Source organism: Marmota monax, unplaced genomic scaffold, assembly GCF_021218885.2.
Source record: "Marmota monax isolate L192 unplaced genomic scaffold, Marmota_monax_Labrador192_F-V1.1 WCK01_AAM20220418_F8-fsc00009, whole genome shotgun sequence".
In the NCBI taxonomy this organism is placed as follows: domain Eukaryota; kingdom Metazoa; phylum Chordata; class Mammalia; order Rodentia; family Sciuridae; genus Marmota; species Marmota monax.
The window spans coordinates 17849434-17868959 of record NW_026694710.1 but is presented as its reverse complement, the minus strand read 5'-3'; the positions used below and the strand labels follow the sequence as shown (position 1 = coordinate 17868959).

Genomic DNA, 19526 nt, shown 5'->3' with positions numbered 1-19526 from the left:
ATTTCATGTAACTCGTTGCACCTAAGTGTGTTCTGTCTCCCCGGTCTCAGACAAGTCAGTAGCCAGGGCACAGTGGACCTGCTTCACACAGCTTTTAGGATTCCACTCTATTTGGAGTCCAGACCATAAATCTAAGGTCAACACTCTTGGTAATTGTGAGCAGATTGACACACACACACACACACACACACAAATTGCCAGATTCACTTACTTAGGTCATTAACACAGTTTATTATTGGCACATTACCAGTAAAGCATACATAAAATACAGCTGTTTTGTAACACACGGAGCCACTGTGTCTTTACATGTGTGGAGGAACATATTAATAGGCAAATGGAAAAATTAGTTCTCTTATAAAGTTTCACATAAATACACTGGAATAGTCCAAAATGAAAAGTCCCCATAAAAGAACCAGGTGAGGGCTTTACAAAATATCATACAAGAAATATACTATGAAAAGGAAGAACAGTCAACTCAGATACAATTAAAAAAAAACACAAAAAAGTTTTAGATTTATTAAACTGCCCACAAAATTAATGGATTACATGGCTTGAAAATATTTGGATCAACAGCAACTCTACAAACGCATACATTTTTTTTTCAGGGTCCAATTGTCTTTCTTTACATAAAAAAAAATCTGCCTGGTGTCTTTGATGATAACAAGACATTTCTTGTTTCAGCTCTTGGGCTAAATGGAACCAACCCAGACTCAAGAACCAATTGGCATCAGTTTGACCATAAGTTACCTGGCTGGACCCTCTTGGCTGTTGCTCAATGGGAGAAAGAGGCGAAGGAAAAGAAAAATAAGAGTACATTTAAATTACTTTCCAAAAGCTGATTTTTTTCTTTTCATTTTTTACTGAAACAAGAAACTCTCAAATGCAAGTCAAAAAGCAGAAAATATTTTACAATATTAAAAAGTCACCTGTAGTTAGGTTCGGCATATTAATGAGATCCTGAGCACTGAGCACGCATGGGCAGCATGGCCTTCGCTGGATGCATGAAAAGGAAATTCAACACAAACACGCTGATAAGACTGTGCCAGGAGATGCGCTAGTGTTTTCTCTCGTTTTAATTACCATCAGTGCCAGTATCTGTATTTCCCGTGAAGCCCTCCAAGGAAGGGTCATGGAAGCTTTATTTGGAACGATCCTCTCAATTAAAAAAGAAAAAAAAATGCAAAAGAAAGAAGAACCAGATCGTAGTGGTTTAGAAATAGATATTTGCATGGAAAAGTTTTTTTTATTTCTCCTCCTTCCTCTCCTGAAAGTAAAGGTCTGCGATTGGAATGACACCCCCCAGGCCTATGGATCTGGTGCCGTGGGTCATCTTACTGAGAAGCCTGGGGCGGGGGGTTTTCTGATTTGGTCTCTTGCGTGGCGGGAGGTTTACTGTTCCATGGGCTGTTGTTCCCCAGGGCGGGTGAATTGTTGAAGTCCTCTTCGTCGTCCATGCCGTTGGCCGCATCAAACTGCGTGTTTTCTAATCTAGTGATTAGCCTTTCGTCCTCGTCCCCAAACTCACCTCCCATCAGAGTTGGCTCTCCTACCACCATCACATCCTGTGAATAGCAGCTGACATTATTACAGGGAAACCTTGGGGGAGAGAGAAGCTCAGCTTAAAATAATAGTGGGAGGAGCTGGGAACCTAGGACACAACGGGGCCAAGTCTCAATGTCGGGGCCGAGACGCATATTGGATTTCTACAGGAAATAAACATCGCCTCCTGACGTGTAACAACCACGCGAGTTTATGTCCTTAGTGCGCAGCCTGACACCGGAGAACGAGCAATGCTAGCAATCTGCAGAAATAAAAAAATGGATTTTTCAAAATTAAAAAAATCCACGCTTTGAACTTGCTGACTCTGGGGACTTTGGAGAGGGCTGTGGAACCTTCTGCTGGGTGCTTTTTCAATACCTCCAAAAATCCGCCACTTTTATGGAGGGCCCGTGAGTGGCTTTGGAGACTAGTGGCGAATAGGGAGCGCGGAAGGTGCGGTTCTACAACATTCACACAACTCGGTTTTCTCTGTCCCAAGGATGGCATACATTTTAATTGAAGACAGAATTTCTCTTTTCTCTACTCAGCTAGGCCCTTTTATGCAGCCAATATCCTTGACATTCTGCTACTTAATTATGGTAATTAATTTAGGTAAAGTTTTCGATAAAAACAATGTTCACACTGATTTGACAATTTGCATAGCTAATTAAGTCATTAGCAAAAACCTGCTGATTGCCAACAAGCCCTGAATTTACCATCTGTTATTTCATGGTGCCTGTCACCTAGCCCCACGCAGACAACCCTGCTACCAATCTGGGCAGTAAAGAGAACCAGTCTGTCCAGCTGGTACCATAAAAGGAAGATGAAGAGAGCTAATTATAATTACACTGATGAAGCCAGTAGTCATCAGAAATGGAAGTGGGTAAGAAGAATCCATCTAATCACTCCTTTAAGTACAAATTGTCCTTCCATGCAAACAAGAAGCCACCTACTGTAGCTGGGAGCCCTGCAGAGGCCACAGCTGGAGAAGCCCAGGGACAGAGCTTGATACAAGGGACACACACACAGGCACAGCTCTGGCCTTTTTGTTCAAAGAGGGCCATATGTGTTGATGGGCAGCCTGGCTGTGGGACAGGACACCTGCCGGGTAGATTCTTCTGGACAGGTGCTGAGCAATATTTTACTTAAAAGTTCAGTGACTTCAGGAGCTGAAATTACTGCTCTGGCCTTCCTAGGGCCAGAAAAAACAGGTCTGGGCCAGAATGTGGGCGGAGTCTCCTGGTAAGGAGGCTACATCAATCAGCTGCTTGGACAACTGCACAAAAGTTCTTTCCTCTCAGGCTTTGCCAAAAGAAGCTGTCCCTGGGTGGTTTAGTGGAATGCTGTCGGTGCTCAGAAGGGCCAGGGGGATCCTTAGATCCCCCTCAGAATTCTGAAGCTGCCCAGTGAACAAATCTCTGAATCCCCACCTGGCCTTTGGGATAAAAAACCTTGCTTCTTGTTTTATTTTATTTATTTATTCTCCCACTCCTTTGATTTAGGTGAGATAATCCATAGATTTCCAAACTGTGTTTTCTGACTAGTTGCTCCTCCAAGTTGATAAAAAGACATATCCCTGATGGAGGACGTGCGAAAATGTGAACTGGGTCAACTCAGCAGTAAAGGTGCTGGCAGGATATTGAGCTGGGTGCTTCGAAGAACATATTTGCTAGGCAACGAAGAGCCGGAAATGACACTGACATGGAAGGAGACTCGGGAGGACTTAAGATGAGATGCAAAACAGACACAGTCTCTCTGACTGGCAAGAATGACAGTGGGATTTTGGATGGAATGTGGCCACCACACAGATGTGTGGACATGACTCAGTTATCTGGGCAGCTGCCATATGACCTGGGGGTGTTCAGGATAAAAAAAAAAAGTGTTACTTAGTTACAGGCCATTGGGAGGCTGCACCTATGACCGGGAACAAAGGTAGGCAGGAAGGGTAGAGCAAGACTGGCCAGAGCTCAGCAGGAGGGTTAATCTGTTTTCTTGACTGGATGCAGAGCACTTTGAAGGTCTTGGAAAACTCATGCATTAGGTGTCACCGGGCAGGGGAAGGGTGTTAGAACCAACCACAGGGATCTGCCTTGGGATTGACTCCAAGGTCATCTAGAGGGGCTGGGAGGAAGAATGCATGATGTGAAAAACAGAGGAGAAAACAAGAAGCAGCCGACTTAAGCGTGACTTTAGAAGAAAAGTCCCCAGCACTCCAGATGCAATCCTTGTATTAGAAAACAACCATCATGCAAGAAAAGTTCTATGAAAGTAGTGGTTCAAATCACTTCAAATGGGGTGATGTGGGGGCAGTGGGGGCAGTGAATCTTTTTTTATTTTTCTAGGAACAGTTGGGAAAGATGGCCAGGCATAGGCATTTTTAGGTATTCTAAGCTCTAGAAATATGCCACATTTACTTTATGATTATAAAAGAAATATAGCCTTAGGTCAGATATAGAATGGTGTGTGTATGTGTGTGTGTGTATGTGTGTGTGTGTGTGTGTGTATGTGTATTTGTATGACTGACAGGTGGCAAGCTGTAAAAAGACTGAGAAGGCTGAGGACTTCATATGCACACAGACACTTGAGGTCACTTACAAAATTATATGCACATTTCTACTTGCTTCTTTTGAGCCTTCACACTAGGATAGGGATTCTCTGTTCTGACCAACTCCTCACACAAAATGAATGGAGACACAATGCACATTCTGGGCTTCCTTTCACTGGGGATGTGAGCCGCATCTCCCCCACCCACATCTCCAAAGGTCCCCCCACGTTGGTAGGGAGAGTGCATTTCCTTCCCAGCTCCAGCTTGTGTGTCCCACAGAGGCAACAGTGACCATCTTAAGTAGCCCAGGTGCCCTCAGCTCCCCACAAGGCCGACCTCTGCTCCTGGACTGGAGGCCCGGAGGTACCGCCAGCTTTTCCCATTTCACATCTTCTCACTAAATCCCCGTGCAAGGACCACCAACCTCTGAGGAGGACTGGAAGTGACTCCTTTCAGGGCCCCTCAATGCTTCTCCTTAAATTGGCCAGAAGGGGTCACTGCTGTTGAATGACACAGGTCTCCATCCCTCCCAGGGTTGAGGCTGCAGTTCGGGATCGCTCCTAGCCCCTGCTCATGGAGTGAGAAGCAGAATCCAAGGATTAAACCCTACTCCTGGCCACACACACACATTGCTGCCGCAGCAGCTACACCGATCATGGCTGTGGTCCATGGACAGGCAGCTACTGCCTGCAGACAGCACTTCCATTTAAATAGTAGGAGAGGGTCAATGATTCAGTAGGTAGACAGGGTTAAAAGATGTGGTCACTACAAGCTATCCATGCTTATCACTGAATGTCCATTGAACTCAAAGACACCTAACAATCTGCATATTTTCCTAACCTGTTTGTCTTCCCCGTGTCTCTGGGCCATCTGAAAGTCTTATTTAATCAAAATATTTTTAATTGCACAGTATGAGGATAATGTTGCAATTGAGCTTCTCCATTTCTAGTGGTGTTTTGCCTGCATAGATTTCAAAGGGTTTTAACCCACGAAGAACCCTCTTGACACAGGCTCCTTCATGAAAGTGCAGTTGTTGGATTGGAGAACAGGTGCATAATGAATAGAAAAAAATAAGTGCTCTTTGAAATAAAATGGAAAGCATTCCCACGAGACCAGGTCTATCAAAAATATACAACATGAATGCGCAGGCTTCTACTCTCGGCTTCACACCCTGGCAGCCATCACTAATGGGTGGCCACCAAACCCAGTCAGGCTGAGAATCCTTCTCAACACTGTACTCTGAGCCTGCAAAAGAGAGGAAACTCTTTCCATCCCCGGATTAGATCTTGAGTTCTTCAAGGTCAATGACAGCACTCAGTCATTTTGTTTTGTTTTTTGATATTGCTATCACCAGTATCACCAGTGCCTGGCACAGTGTGCAGAAGAGCAGGATCTCAGAAAACACTTGCTGAACTGACTTGAATTCCTGCATCTGTTGGTAGGCATGTCTCACTTCCAGAATTCTCTGAAGTGTACTGTCTTCTTTTGTTAGAGGACAATAACAAATGCTAATTTCTCAAACTCCTGGACTAGAAGAATAAATAGACTACTGTGCGCACTTTTTTTCAGTCAATTTCTGTACATTGGCCATCCTCTCTAAGCATTTTCCAGTTTAGCCAGGAGAGGGCATAGCAGGTTGGTACCTAAATAAAGAGACTCAACTTGGGTTTTTCCCCCCTTGAACTTCAGTGGTGATAGATATAAAGTCCTGCTCAGAAAATAGAGAACTATCTGAGGATTATTTTGTCATGTGAGGACTACAGTTCTTGGTCTTCTTAAAGTTAAAATGGCATCTTCCACTGCAGATGGCCATTATCTCTATGACCCCTTCTTTCTAACACAGTGGCCATTATACCCCCACCATAGAAGATAGGAGAACATTCCTACTGGCCCAGGGAATTCTCAGGGTACTGATGGGTCTTGTTTTGTTTAAAGAGAATTAACCAATAGAAAGTGAGAAAAAGTGGGACGGGGACAGATTTGAAAGGCACATTTGGAAGTGAGGGAAATTTCTGTGTAAAAGTCTCCTCTTACATGGAAAGAGATGGAACAGGATCAGAACAAGACAGGTGAGGACAACAGATTGAGAATGGAGAAAAGTGAGAAAGTTGGAGAAGGCAAACGCGTGTTGGCGGAGGGAAGAACAAGGAATGAGGCACACCTCTGAAGACGTGGCATCTAGAGGGCAGCCATGGAGCACCAAGAAAGGGTCAGGATTCAAATGGGAGTCAAACACCTGGGGACAGGGTGATGTGACAAGGACAGAAGAAAAGGAAAACCCACAAGGAATCGTGGAGGGGAGAAAGGACGTAGATGTTTACAGGAACAGGAGAAGTTAAAAGTGATAGTCTGATGCTGGGCTGGGGAATTCGGATACAGGAAGGAATTAGGCAGAAGGGACGCAGTTCGAGAAGGATGATAGATGATAAGGACATTGCCTACAGGTTCCACTATTTGGGGATGACCCTTAGCTTTTGGTTTCAGAGTTACAAGAGGCCCCCTTTCATGTGGCCTGTGTCCAGACCCAGAAATGAAAGAAAGGGGTCAAGGGATCAAGAGAGGTGAGACCAAACCAGGAGCTGATCATCCCCCTGAGCTAATGAAACAGGTACAGCAAAACCTACTAAGCTGAATCTTTAGTGGCTGCAAGTTCATTACCTGAGTCTTAAAATAAGACACCGTGTTGAGAGGGCCCAGTCAAATTACAGTACAGGGCCTGGGCTCTGGGGCTGGCTTCCAGGGCTCACAGGGTCTCCTATGTCCCTGAGGAGAGGCCCTAATATGCCACCAGGCATACTGTTAGGTGACATTTTTAATTAACCTTAAGTGACATATCTTCTGTCTATGACTCTGAGAGCTTTTTAATTCAGGTCCCACTGCAGTGCTGACTCTTAATATCCCCTCCGAACACCCAGTTTTCTGGGGAAGGTTGTCACGAAAGATTCTTTCCTTCTGTCCCACCCAGGTCCTTGCCTTGCCTCCTCCCCAACTTTGAACCTGCCCAGAATCTTTTCTTTTCTTTTCTTTTGCAGCTCAAAGAGGCTTTAATTCCAACCCCGTGCACAGGGTGACAGGCAAAGGCAAGATTTCAGGCCTAAAAGGAAAGCGAGACTTACAGGTACCTGACTGGACAGGCTCAGGTTTGCAGCCGGGGTCTTCTTCTTGCTGCCCGCGCTGTTGGCGTTGTTCCCAGCACTGCTGTTGGAAGTGCTGCTGGTGGAATTTTTTCTTTTTCTCCTTTTGGTTGTCGGCTGCCTTGTGGGTTCTGCTGCAGTAAGGACGAGGGGAGAAGGATCAGTTCTAAGGCAAAAGTATCAGGCACAGGATTCCAATTTTGTCAATTGAAAAGAGTGGACTACTTAAAAATTTCCCATTTCTTGCAACTTTACAAAAAACAAAAAACAACAACAAAAAAAAGGGAGAAAGCTGCTGATTCATTTTTAGTGCAGAATTTGAGGAAACTCTTTTCTTTTGCATATAAGATGAAATGATTGTTATTTTATTTTTCACTATATGTCTGCAATTTACTAACATTATTTTAGGGATAAGCGGCAGATACTCCTTTCATAATTGCATTTAAAACATTTTTACCATTAGAACATTTGGGAATTTGCTCCCCTGAGTCTGGAAGGACTGCTGGGATCCCTAGACCCTGCAAGAGTGAAAGTAATGGACAGTAGAATTAGTGAACCAGTGTGCAACAGCAGCACCTACTGGCCAAGTGTCGCATTGCAGCCTACCTCTATGGCACCTTAATAATCTCAAGTAAGAAAAGTGGCAGTTTTCTCAACTGAGCATGTGTACTTGGGGATTCCAGAGCTCTTCAGAAATACCCATGGTTTGGACCCTGGTGTTTTATCAATGCTACTAGTTTCAGGATCTCTGGGGGAAAAGCCTCATATTTGATATAGTCAGCATATTAATGAAGGGAGCTAGTCCTATTTAAAAAAAAAAAAAGATCTTATTCAGAAACTAAGAAAAAAATTTTGCATCTGAAGAATGGAGCAACACCTTATAAATAAAATGTGGTAAGAGGAATGTTACTTATTTGTTTGCTATGTATAGAATGTTACTCAATGTGTTACTCTTAGTGTTTTTGATGCATCAACTATTTTATAATCATAACAACCCTAGTACATACTTTTACTTATAATCTTTGTCTTGTAAATAAGCAATCTTCAGAAGTGTTTTCCTCACAGTACTGAATAAGGTGGAAATGGCAAGTAAGTGGGCACTTTTTGCTAACCCTATTTTAGACTTGACTCTGAAAGTGAGAAGGTAAGACAGAGCGAGTTTAACTCAAGAATGGTTCTCCTAACATCTTTTTGACACACCTATAGTTCTTCTGATGGACAAGGAGAGAAATACTTATAAGGTTCATTTATTTTCTTCCTCTTTCTCTTCTTTTTCCTCCTTCAGTTCTGGGAATTTAACCCAGGGGCACTCTATTACTGAGCTACACCCCTAGGCCTTTTTATTTTATTTTGAGACAGAATCTCATTAAGCTGCCCAGGCTGGCTTTGAACTTGTTATCCTCCTGCCTCTGCCTTTTGAGTGGCTGGAATTATAGGCATGCACCACCACCTGATTTATAAGGCTCACTACAAAGACTATTTATTCCACTAAGTTATCCTTGACCATGATGATCAAGAGGGGATTATATTCCTATTTATTTACCAATTTGTGTCTTTCATGAATATTTTTTCCCTTATGCTCAAAGATTTTACATCAAAGTATTTAATGGTGTTGTAGGTGCTTATTCTGAAAGACAATAGAAAGAAATAGAATTGATCTAGGTTATGAAGTTAGAAGGAGAATTAAGCTGACATTTTAAAGTCAATCAGATACACAGGTCTACCTCTGATAAGCACTTTCTCGTTTTGATGTTAAGAATGTAAATAGGCTATCTTTATTTATTTATTTATTTTGCATTTACACTTGTTTATAAAATTTGGGGTGAATTCAACTAAAATGAAAATAGTAGATGATACCCATTGGTAGCTGGTGTCTATGGCAGTGAAATCATAGAATTTAGAGAGAGAATACTTTTTGTTTCACAGTCCTCCTTCATTTATTAGTTGTGAGACTGACTTTAGCAAATCACAACTTTTAGTCTTGGTCATCATTATATAAAATGTGGATAAGAATAAATATCTCACAAGGCGTGGTGGTGCACGCCTATAATCCCAGCAGCTCAGGAGACTGAGATAGGAGGATTGCAAGTTCAAAGCCAGCGTTAAGCAACTTAATGAGATCCTGTCTCTAAATAAAATACAAAATAGAGCTGAGGATGTGGCTCAGTGGTCAAGTGCTCCAGAGTTCATTCCATGGTACCCCCGCAATCCCCCGCAAAAAAAAAAAAGAATAAATATCTCATAAAGCTATTGTGAAGAGTCAATATTTTGGACTGTTTCCATGATATATCCACAGTGGTTGCAGCAGTACCTTCTGCATAGTAGGGTTCAATAAATAACTGTTGAATGAATGAATGAATAATATGAGTTATATATGAATATGCTGGAAAATATAGGTGCTCAAAGTATTTGGTGGGTGAAGAGGTCTTTTTTATTTTTTTGTAAAAAATTATTGATATTGAAAGAGAAAATAAAGCCAATTTCAGTATATTTAATATACTTGAAAAATAATATTCTAAAAGCCTAAAATTCCCCTAGGATGGGAATGCAGCCGTACTATGTAAAATAAAATATATTTTATCAGCTTTCTAAGTATGTACTTGGTTAAATCCTCTATATCCATTTTATAGAAAGCCCCTGGCCAATACCAGTAGAAGGTGATGGTTATATTTTGTGATTCAGAAAGCTATGGGTCTCATGTTAATAATTACTCTTTATAAAAATAATTTTTAGCGAATGGACATGTTTTGCTTTTATGATCAATGAGGCTCGACACAAGCCTGGGAGTGAAAATGTATTAGATAGAAAGACAATTAACGATGACTTGAAGCAGTAATTTCCGAACCCCAGCAGGAGACTATAGTATCTAAACTGCAGTCCGGGGAAGTGAGAGAAATGGAGTCTTTTATGTCTTCTCTTCATAATCAGAGTTCCTTTTGATATGTTTTAAAAATAGAGCAAATTTTATTTATCTTCCCTTCCTCCTTCTATCTTTTTTTCACCCTCTCTTTCTTCCTTCCTATCATCCTTAAAAACCCAAACCCCAAAACATAAGGCCACAGAAGTCAGGGGTCTGGTCCAGTGGCAACATCACTGGATTGGGAGACTGAAAATCCTGGTTTTGACCCTGGCTTTGCTGCTGACCTTCCCAATGACCTTGAACAAATCAAGTTACTCCTCTGGGTTTCAGGTCCTCAACTAGCAAGGAGAGACTATACATCATCCTTAAGGATGTCTGGTCTTTGGAAGTTCAATGTCTCCATGTCTAAAATCGTGGTCAGAATGTCCCTAACAAATGACTTTTTCTGACAAATTTACCTTCATTTTCTTCCCTCTCACATCACTCTATCCCCAGAAAAGAGTGAAGAATGAGCATGTACCTGGCGGTGCCACCATCCGCTGCCACTTCTGAAACAAGCAGGTCTTCAGGCAGTCTCGGGGACTGAGGTTGTAGGTTTTATGTCTGGACATCAGCTCCTGCATTGGCTCCAGTATTACACACAACTGCAAGGAGTCCAAAGACATTGGTGTTCCGCTACTTGATAATATTAACCACCATCAATAAACAGCTGGAATCAATTAGACAGCTTATAGATATTTTTCTGTCCTTTCTTGGTTTTGATTTTCTCTATATAAGTTTTGGGGGAAAGAAATATTACCAATGCTTGATTATAGCCACTTAACTTAGAATCATTTGTAATATGATATTACGGCTGAATGTGATGTACACACACACACACACACACACACACTCACACACACACTTCCTGTATAGACTATGGGTTATACACATGTTGCTCTATTATAAATTCAGATGATTCTCCCTGGTTAAAGAAAAAGCTCTCTTCTGTGGAACGCGGCACTCTCTGATTTCTCCTCTGGCTGCTGGCTCTTGTTCTTGTTTGTGTAACCACACACTGTGAGTTACAATGCTAGTTTATGCAGATGATCTGGCAGTGAAATCCATCTTTGAAACTTCAGAGAACAGAGTAGCAAGCACAGGTTCTTTTCGATTTTAATTCTTACAGAGGCAGATGATGAATGCTATTTTATTTTTATTCATGTACTCATTTGTATTTCGCACATGATGATAATGTAAATAACATGTGCCAGGATTCATTCTATGTGGGAGGTTTTACTGTGGTTCCGCACACAGTCACCTTGTTTTCTCCTTTGGATAGATTTTTCAGCTTTACTTTGGTCCAAGACATCTGATGACAAAGATTAATGAATGCAACAAGAAGGTAAAACCATTTAGGATAACACCTCAGACTTTCCTGAATCCCTTCTCAGCCGCAAGCTTATTAGACTATCACTGCATCAAAAGAACTATATCTACGAGGACATGGACCACAAATTGGAATGCTACATTCATCGCCATTGCAATTACAGTGATAGAAATATTGGCAATGCCTCTGCCCAGGTGAAAAAGAATCAGTTCATCATGGAAGACAGATGTGAGGTTCAGAGTCTTACCTTCCTTCTGACCCCTTCCTTGCGTGAGCCTTCACCTTTTGCACTACCTTGGAGGCCATGCTGGTTTTGCCCACTGAATTCTTCCCTCTCCTCTTCCCAGCTAATGCTTGTTCATCCTTGAAGACATGGCTCCTTCTTTCCCCCAGATGTGCACCTCTTCCTGCACTGGCTGAGTTGGTGCCTCCCTACAGTTTGTCCCATGGCATACTATCCTTTCTGCTCCATGGTTTTATTCACGCTTGGTAACTATTTGTTTCTAAGTCAGTCTTTTCCACTAGACCAAGAGTTCTTAGAATGCAGGGACTGCCTTTTATCTCTATTCCCAGGTTTTCCTCAATTGAATGGATATATTTAAGAAGCAGTTGATAGAAAGATCCTATGATCTTTCTAGGCCAATGTCCCTTGAAGTGTGCTCTAAGGATTCCCTCTCTCAAAACCAAATGAACTACTAAAAATGCAGACTTCCAGGCTCTGTTTCTTCTGTTTCACTAGGTCTGGATGTGAGACTCTGAATGAACCTTTAAAAAAAACATGTAATTCTGATAAACATTGCTATAGTTTCTGGCCCACTATTCTACGGATTCTGGATGTTAGAAGAGATAACAGAGACAGCAAGACATAGACAAAGCCCAGTGGTCTCTAGTCTAGCTCCAATCTCTTTTCACTTCACCCCACTTTCTTCCAAATGTAGTTTCTCTAAAGCAAGAGAGCAATATTTCAAAGGCTGAGCAACACACGTACAATGTGCCCCCTGGGACAAAGCCACTCAATCCCAGGGAATCCAGCATTACAAATCCAGAAAAGTAACGAGGCCTGGATCTTCTGTCTTGTGTACTTTCTTGCTTAGTTTGGAGTTCTTTTTGAAATCTAAAATATCAATAAAGAAATAGTCTGTGGAAGAGGCAGAATTATTATACAGTAAGCTCTATATTCCAAAATGGTGAAGAGTACTTTTCCCTATTAAGAATTCCTTGCTGCCAATCAAAGTATCTTCAAATTACAGAAAAGCTCACTGCCTTACCCAGCTACTGTTCATCAGACAAAATGGCCTCAAAGGTCCCATGATCATCTCTACAAGTACATTTGAGAATGACTCATTCTTCAAGGTAGAACCACTGCTAGCTCAGGGTCAGCAGGTATCTGCATCCATTATCAAGCAAGGACATTAGAAAAGCTGTCAGAGAAGTTCTAAGGACTGGGAAACAATTTTTAATTAAAAAAAGTTTTAAAAGATTTTGAATTATATCCTTTTGGTTCATTTTCCTTTCACTGTAAGTGAGCTTGTCATGGATATAAAAAAAACATGGGTGGAGTGGACAAAACATGGGATTACAAACTCTGACATCTGGGTATGAATTTTGACTCCATCACAAATGTGTATCCTTGAAAGAATACTTAATAATGCTGAGTCTCAGTTTCACTTGCAAAACAATACCCATCTTGTACATTGAGAGAATTTGAAATACTGTGTCTAATGCATAAGAGCTCAACAATCTGTAGGTATTATGATTGAATATCAGCAAGCACAGCATAGATTACAAAACATCCACATTTCTATTGCTTTAAGTCAATGGGCATTTATTGAGCTTCATCCTAAGTGTCAGGCTCAAAGATGTCCTAAGTGGGGACCCAGAGATAAGAACAACATAATCTCTGCTCTCAAAGAGCATTCTGCCCCCATGAGCATATAAGAAACCTACTCCGAGTTCAGTCCAAGTGTCTTAGGAAATCATATTCCTCTGAAGCAAGTATTTTTATTATATGGCTAGTTAGATAGCAAAGATGACCTGTTGGGACCTAGAAAGGACGCCCAGCATCAAACTGCTTCTGTACCCAGAGAGCTATGTTTATTGTGGAAACCATGAGCTCATTGTCTCTTTCTTTTTACAGTACCTTTCCTCTCTAGATTTCAGGAAACATTATTTTTTTTTTCAGGATTTAATCCTCAAAATCTCTCTATTCCCCTTTAATGTCAAAATATCTTCCCATCATTGTAACTGACCCCAAAGGAGCTTGCATCTCTGAATACTAATGGAGAATCCCCAAAGCCATTTTCCTCTCAGTGAAGAGGCCCAGGGCTGGAGAGGCAGTCCTCCCCTTATTCATGTATGCAGATGAGACTCCCTCTCTGCTGTGCTGTGTAGTGGCTCTACTGGGCTGTGGGCTGTAGGTGGCAGAACTAACTCGGATATGAGCTTGTCTTGTTGGGCAGCAGGCCATGCATCTTGGCAACAGCAAAGACCTGGGGCGCTATGAAATGAAACCAGGAAGATGGCTGGGGAGTGGGCTTCTGTGGTGAATAACCAGGTCTTTTATAGTTGTGATTCCTGCTGTTCCTAAGGTCTCAGGCCCTCTTAGAGGATTTGGAGAAGGCTAGTGCCTTTCAAATTTTGTACTAAATTTCTGGAAATTGATGAATCCTCTATAGTCTCATCCACGGACTCTAGGTAGCATCCTGTTAGGAGTAAGTAACCAGGCAGGAGAGAATATATATGCCTTCTCCTTATGCTACATGCCACACACACACACACACACACACACACCCCTACTCATATGCAACTTAGTGGAGCTCAGCATTATAATACAAAGCCCTTTGATTTTGAAGAACAATTTTATCTGCAAAGTGGAGCTTATACAAAGTTCCCAGTGGAGCAGGATCTTTGCCTGAAAAGAAAGGCCAGGGCCAGCGTGTCTGCAGCAGCATGCCTACAGGGTTGCCACTGAGTTCAGTCTCCTCCTGCAGCAGTGCTGGAGGGTACCCTGTGGGACTCCAGGGCACTGTGGGAAAAATAGGAACCAGCAAGGCCTGAGATCTCTCTTTGACTATGAAGCTCCCAAACATGTGGCATCTGCCAAGGCCATTTAGTATCCCAAACAAAGCCATTGCTCATCCTGGCCAAGCTCTCCAGATAGCATTCTGCAGACTTAGACTTTCAGGCTGGGCTTCCTCCCTTATACTTCTGATGTCATTTTCTAGGAATCTGGCCCCACACTGTCTCTGTTATGGAATTCTCTAATCACAACAGAGGCTTGCTGAATAGATGGATGGATGGATGGATGGATGGATGGATGGATGATAGATAGGTTGGCCAGATTAAAAGCAAGGAGACTGTTATTAGTCGCAGACAAATCAGGCATGGTCCTGAAGGTTTAGAAGTGACTAATTTGTCCACTTGATAAATGGCTGATTGCTTCCTCTGTGCAGAATCCTTGGCTGAAATGCACACATATGTCCTGGCCAGGCAGCGAGAGCTGCGCCCAGTTCCAGAAGGCCTGCCTTCTCATACTGACAGAGGCTAGTGAATGTGCATGGTGTGTTGTTTCAGTCCTGGTGTTTTCATCTGACCACTCTCCTGGAAGAATTTGCTTCTCTTCAGATGCACACTCACAACTTCTTCTTCTGGAACTGAAGGAAGAATTGGTGCTTAACGGAGTTGGCTGTAGGTTATGAGAAAGCCAGTGTCCTGCACTTGGTTTTTGGTTATGTCCCAACCTCTGCTCTGTCTACCGCCCACACATTTTTTTTCTTTTTTACTGGTGCAATATAGTTGTACATAATGGTGGGATTTGTTGAGACATATTAGCACATGCACACAATGTAACAATATAATTTGGCCATTATCCTTCCCCAGCCCTCCCACCCCCCACCTCCTTTGACTCCCTGGTCCCCTTCCTTTGTTCACTGATCTCCCTTTACATTTCAGGTGATCACTCCCCACCTTTCATTTTCTTTTTCCTCTCTAGTTTCTCCATGTAAGAGAAAACATATGATCCTTGACCTTGTGAGCTTGTCTTATTTCACTTAACATAATGTTCTCAAATTTCATCCACTTTCCTGCAAATGACATAATTTCCTTTTTTTTTTTACAGCTGAACACAGCTTTATTGTGTATGTATACCACATTTTCTCATCCATTCATCTCTTGATGGATACCAAGCTGATTCCATAGTTTGACTATTGTGAATTTTGCGGCTATAAACATGGATATGCATGTATCATTATAGTATGCTGCTTTTAATTCCTTAGGATAAACACTGAGGAGCGGGATAGCTGAGTCATATGGTGGTTCCATACCTAGTCTTTTAAGGAATCTCCAAACTGATTTCCTTAGTGAACGCACACATTTACAGTCTCACCAACAGTGTAAGTGTGTTCCTTTTTCTCCAAATCCTCTCCAGCATTTATTACTGTTTGTATTCTTGATGACTGCCATTCTGACTGGTGTGAGATGATGAAATCTCAGTGTGGTTTTGAGATTTCCCTAATTGCTACTGATGCTGGGAAATTTTTAATATACCTGTTGGCTGTTTGTATTTATTCTTTTGTGAAACTTTTGTTTAGTTCATTTACCCATTTATTAATTGGTTGATTTGTATTTTTGTACCACGTCCCTTTTATTCATCTGTGTTGAATGGCACCCTCTGAGTGTGAACCATATTCTCTTTGTATCTAGGTCAGCGCAGGGATGCCGGGGGAGGGGGCACCTTGCTCAGGACTTTGCTCATGATTTTTTTCTTGCTTACAAGGCCCTCTCTTCTCTTCTTCAGTCATCTTAACTGCACTATAACCTGAAAGTCAGGCCATGTCTACAGCTTTGTGCTACAACAAAGTCGTGTAGTTAGGCAGAGCCCAAATAGCCCACAAACTCCCAAATATTGCTCTCTTGCCCTTCAGAGAAGGCCTGAAGAGCTCTGATCTAAACCAGTGCTATTTTGAGGAGGTGAACTGCAAATGACTTGTTATGTCTCTATGACACTATGGGAAGATAGAGGCAGAGCATCATTCCATTTACCTTTGTCTTCACTGAGAAAGTTTTTCATTAAAAAGCGTCAGTTGAACCAAACAACATTCCCAGTGACACAGCTGATTTATATTCTGGAGAAAGCTCCTAATCTGTTGTGGAGCAGTAGAAGTTTGCAGGTGGGCACTGGTTAGAAAACCACAACTGAGTCATATCAATCTGAACCACGAAGGTCCTTGTCAAGATCCAGCTCAAATTCCACCTTTGTCTCTGACCATCTCAGCCTGCAAGAGACTCTTTTGCCTCCACAGCGTTTATTATGAATCTCTGTAATCTCAGTGTCTATATTGGCATTGGGAATTTTCTTTTCAAGTGGACTAGTTCATCTTCTTTTCTACGGCAAGCCATGTTTTACTTTTATCTTCTTTTTATTTAACATGGTATTAGGTATACTCAAATATTTGTTGAGTCATAGCTTAATAATAGCTGTGAACTACCTAGTCTATGCCTGTCCCTGGAGTATGTACCTTACACATACTAATTATATCATTAACCTGCCTCACCTCCTGGCCCACTTTTACAGGTGAGGAAATTCAGACCCATAGCCATTAAGTCATCCAGAGCTGATAATGAAGAGTGTGACTCTTACAATATATCCAAGGTAATACAGTTCTCTGAAGGACAGGGAAAAGGTTCAGTGGCATTTATCTGGCTCCAACCCTGTGCTTTAACTCAGAAATGCTAAGTTCTTTACCTCTGATAATATAAGTGGCTTAAACCACTTTTAAGATATTGAATTCAAAGACTTTCACCATCTCTGGGTAGCTCCTTCCACAAGGCATTGATCTGTATACGGGGGACAGAATACATATATGGCCAGGGCCATACATGTTTGGGTTCAACCCACCATGTCTGCCATTTACTAGCTATATGTTTTTTCCCCAAACTTCAGCTTCTTTATCTCGGTGTCCTCATCTGTAACATGGGAATAATGACATTTAACTAGGATGGTTTCAAACAAACAAGGTAAATCCTCAATGAAAATCCTGGATAAAAGTTGGTGCTCAAAAGATGGACATTGTTGGTATGGAGGATGCTGTTTGCACCAACAGTCCAGCCCTTCTGAGCCAGGGGACCAATGCATATAGACTACTTTGTGCAGCCAATCGCATGGTCTCTCTGAGACTTAGGTGGCCACTAGATAAAATGCTTATGGGTGCTGATCGGGCCAATGACACATGGCATGCTAGTAGCTAATGTCTCTGATAATCGTCCATGTGTGGAATTGAGGGATAAATAGCAAAGGTTCAAATCTATAAGCCACGGTTCTTTCTCTCTAGTCACTTACTCCTCTGGTTAAATCTGAATTAGAAGGATATTAGGGGGTAGGGGGTGATTGAGAGACAAACTCAAAGGGTGAAGTCCTGTCTCCTAAGAAACACATTCAGAAAAGAGATCTTATATTAAACTGATAGGAAAAGATAATGTATAGAATAAAAACAAAACAAAAGCAAAAAATCCCTACCCAGAATCAGATGACAATGAATAACAGGGGTCCAAGTGACTAAGCCCACTCTGCCTTAGAGAGGAAACAAGTCAGAGAAGGAAATCCTTTTACTTAGAAGCTATGCAATTCCAAAGCATCAGATTATGATTTGAGTTTATTTCCTGATAGGATTAAAGGTAGATTGGTTGTCAGATTCAAAATATCCTCCTTTTTATCTGAAGATTCAACCAGGACAGCTTTTGCCTTTTCTCAATTGTTTTGCAAATTGATTACTCATGAAAGTCTCTGGGTCCCTGGAGTCTGGGGCCTCTCTGCTTAGGGAGGAAGAGAGTGGTAGCTAAGGCCAGCTTCACCACGCGGCAGCTGCCACTCTGGTCTTGAAGGGACCACCATTCCTCAGGGTGAGCAGGCTGCACATTTCAATTCTTCTTTGTTGGTCTCACTTTTGAGCCTGCTAACATGACGACTGAGGCCAGGGCCTGTGTTTCTGACTCACCTGGTGAAATGCTCGGGCCCTTTTCCTGAGCTGCAGCAGCCTGATGAGACCAGCCAGCTCATGATTTCTGCTGCACCCATCAGGCCGTGGAGACCAGTGAGGGCCACTGCTGCATGTTCTTTCCTTTGATCCCATACATCTAATTCCTCTCCATATCCTTTGGCACAGGCACACCCTTCCCTGTGTTCCTGTTACCTGTCTATTTGGTCTTAGCCCCATCTCTTCCTCCCAGTTCCATACTGCAGGGAACAGACCCCTGTTCATTATTTGCCAGCTGTTTTGCAAACTGGTTTCAGGTGACAATTTAGCAGCTGGAGGCCAAAGTGGGTTGTGTCAGTTTCCTAGGATTGCTGGTTCCAAGTAACACAGACCGAGCCGCTTAACAAAGTAGAAATTTATTATCTTGGTTCTGGGGCTAGAAGTCTGGAATCAAGGTATCCATGGGGCCATGTTCCTCTGAATCCTTGAATGATGAATCCTTCCTTGTCTCTTCCCGGATTCTGGTGGCTCCAGCCATCCATATTGTTCCTCACTTTATATCTCCATCATCACAGGCTCTGTCTCCTCACAGCCTTACCCTCTCTATCTCTGTCTCCTCCTCTTCTTATATGGACACCAGGCACTGGATTTAGGGATCACCCTAAATCCAGAATGATTTCATATTGAGATCCTTTAACTAATTGCAGCTGGTAATACCCCTTTCCCAAATTAGGTCACATTGTAAGTTTATAGGTGAACATGAATTTTTGAAAGGCACCATTTGACTTGCTATGTACTTTTAGAACTCAGGAAGGGTATTTCTTGCTCTCTCTGAAGTTCAGGTGGCTTCTCCAGCAGCTGTTACCAGAAAAATCCCAAACACTTCCAGTTGCTACTATGTAGCCTCACATAGAGGCCACCGGCTTTTGTTCTTTTAGCCCAGGAGCGGGGACTGCTAATGTTAGAGCTGCTTCATCTTCCTCTGGGTGCCTGTCAAGCTTCCAATACCTTTATAAATAATTTTTCATATAATTTTTTATATTACATTACCTGGTATAGGTTTTGTTTTTTCCCAGATGGGCTCTGATTGACATGTGGTTTGTAAGGA

At 42.1% G+C, this 19526-nt stretch overlaps 1 protein-coding gene across 16 annotated transcripts in view; it reads right to left on the bottom strand.

Annotated features, from left to right (window-relative positions):
• Window positions 1-211: 211 nt before the first annotated feature.
• Window positions 212-19526, bottom strand: part of Ldb2 (LIM domain binding 2) — a 343007-nt gene continuing 323692 nt past the window's right edge. For 3 of the 16 annotated variants that reach the window (XM_046423683.2, XM_058572396.1, XM_046423686.2), the window contains 3 exons: window positions 10599-10722; window positions 7201-7352; window positions 212-1562 (listed from right to left, as the gene is read on the bottom strand). In XM_046423683.2, coding sequence (XP_046279639.1) covers window positions 1332-1562; window positions 7201-7352; window positions 10599-10722 — 507 coding nt within the window. In that variant the 3' untranslated portion in view covers window positions 212-1331. Of the gene's footprint in view, window positions 1802-4508; window positions 4652-7200; window positions 7353-10598; window positions 10723-19526 lie in introns of all 16 variants that reach the window. The other 13 variants (XM_046423692.2, XM_046423697.2, XM_046423689.2 and 10 more) reach the window with 9 other exon arrangements.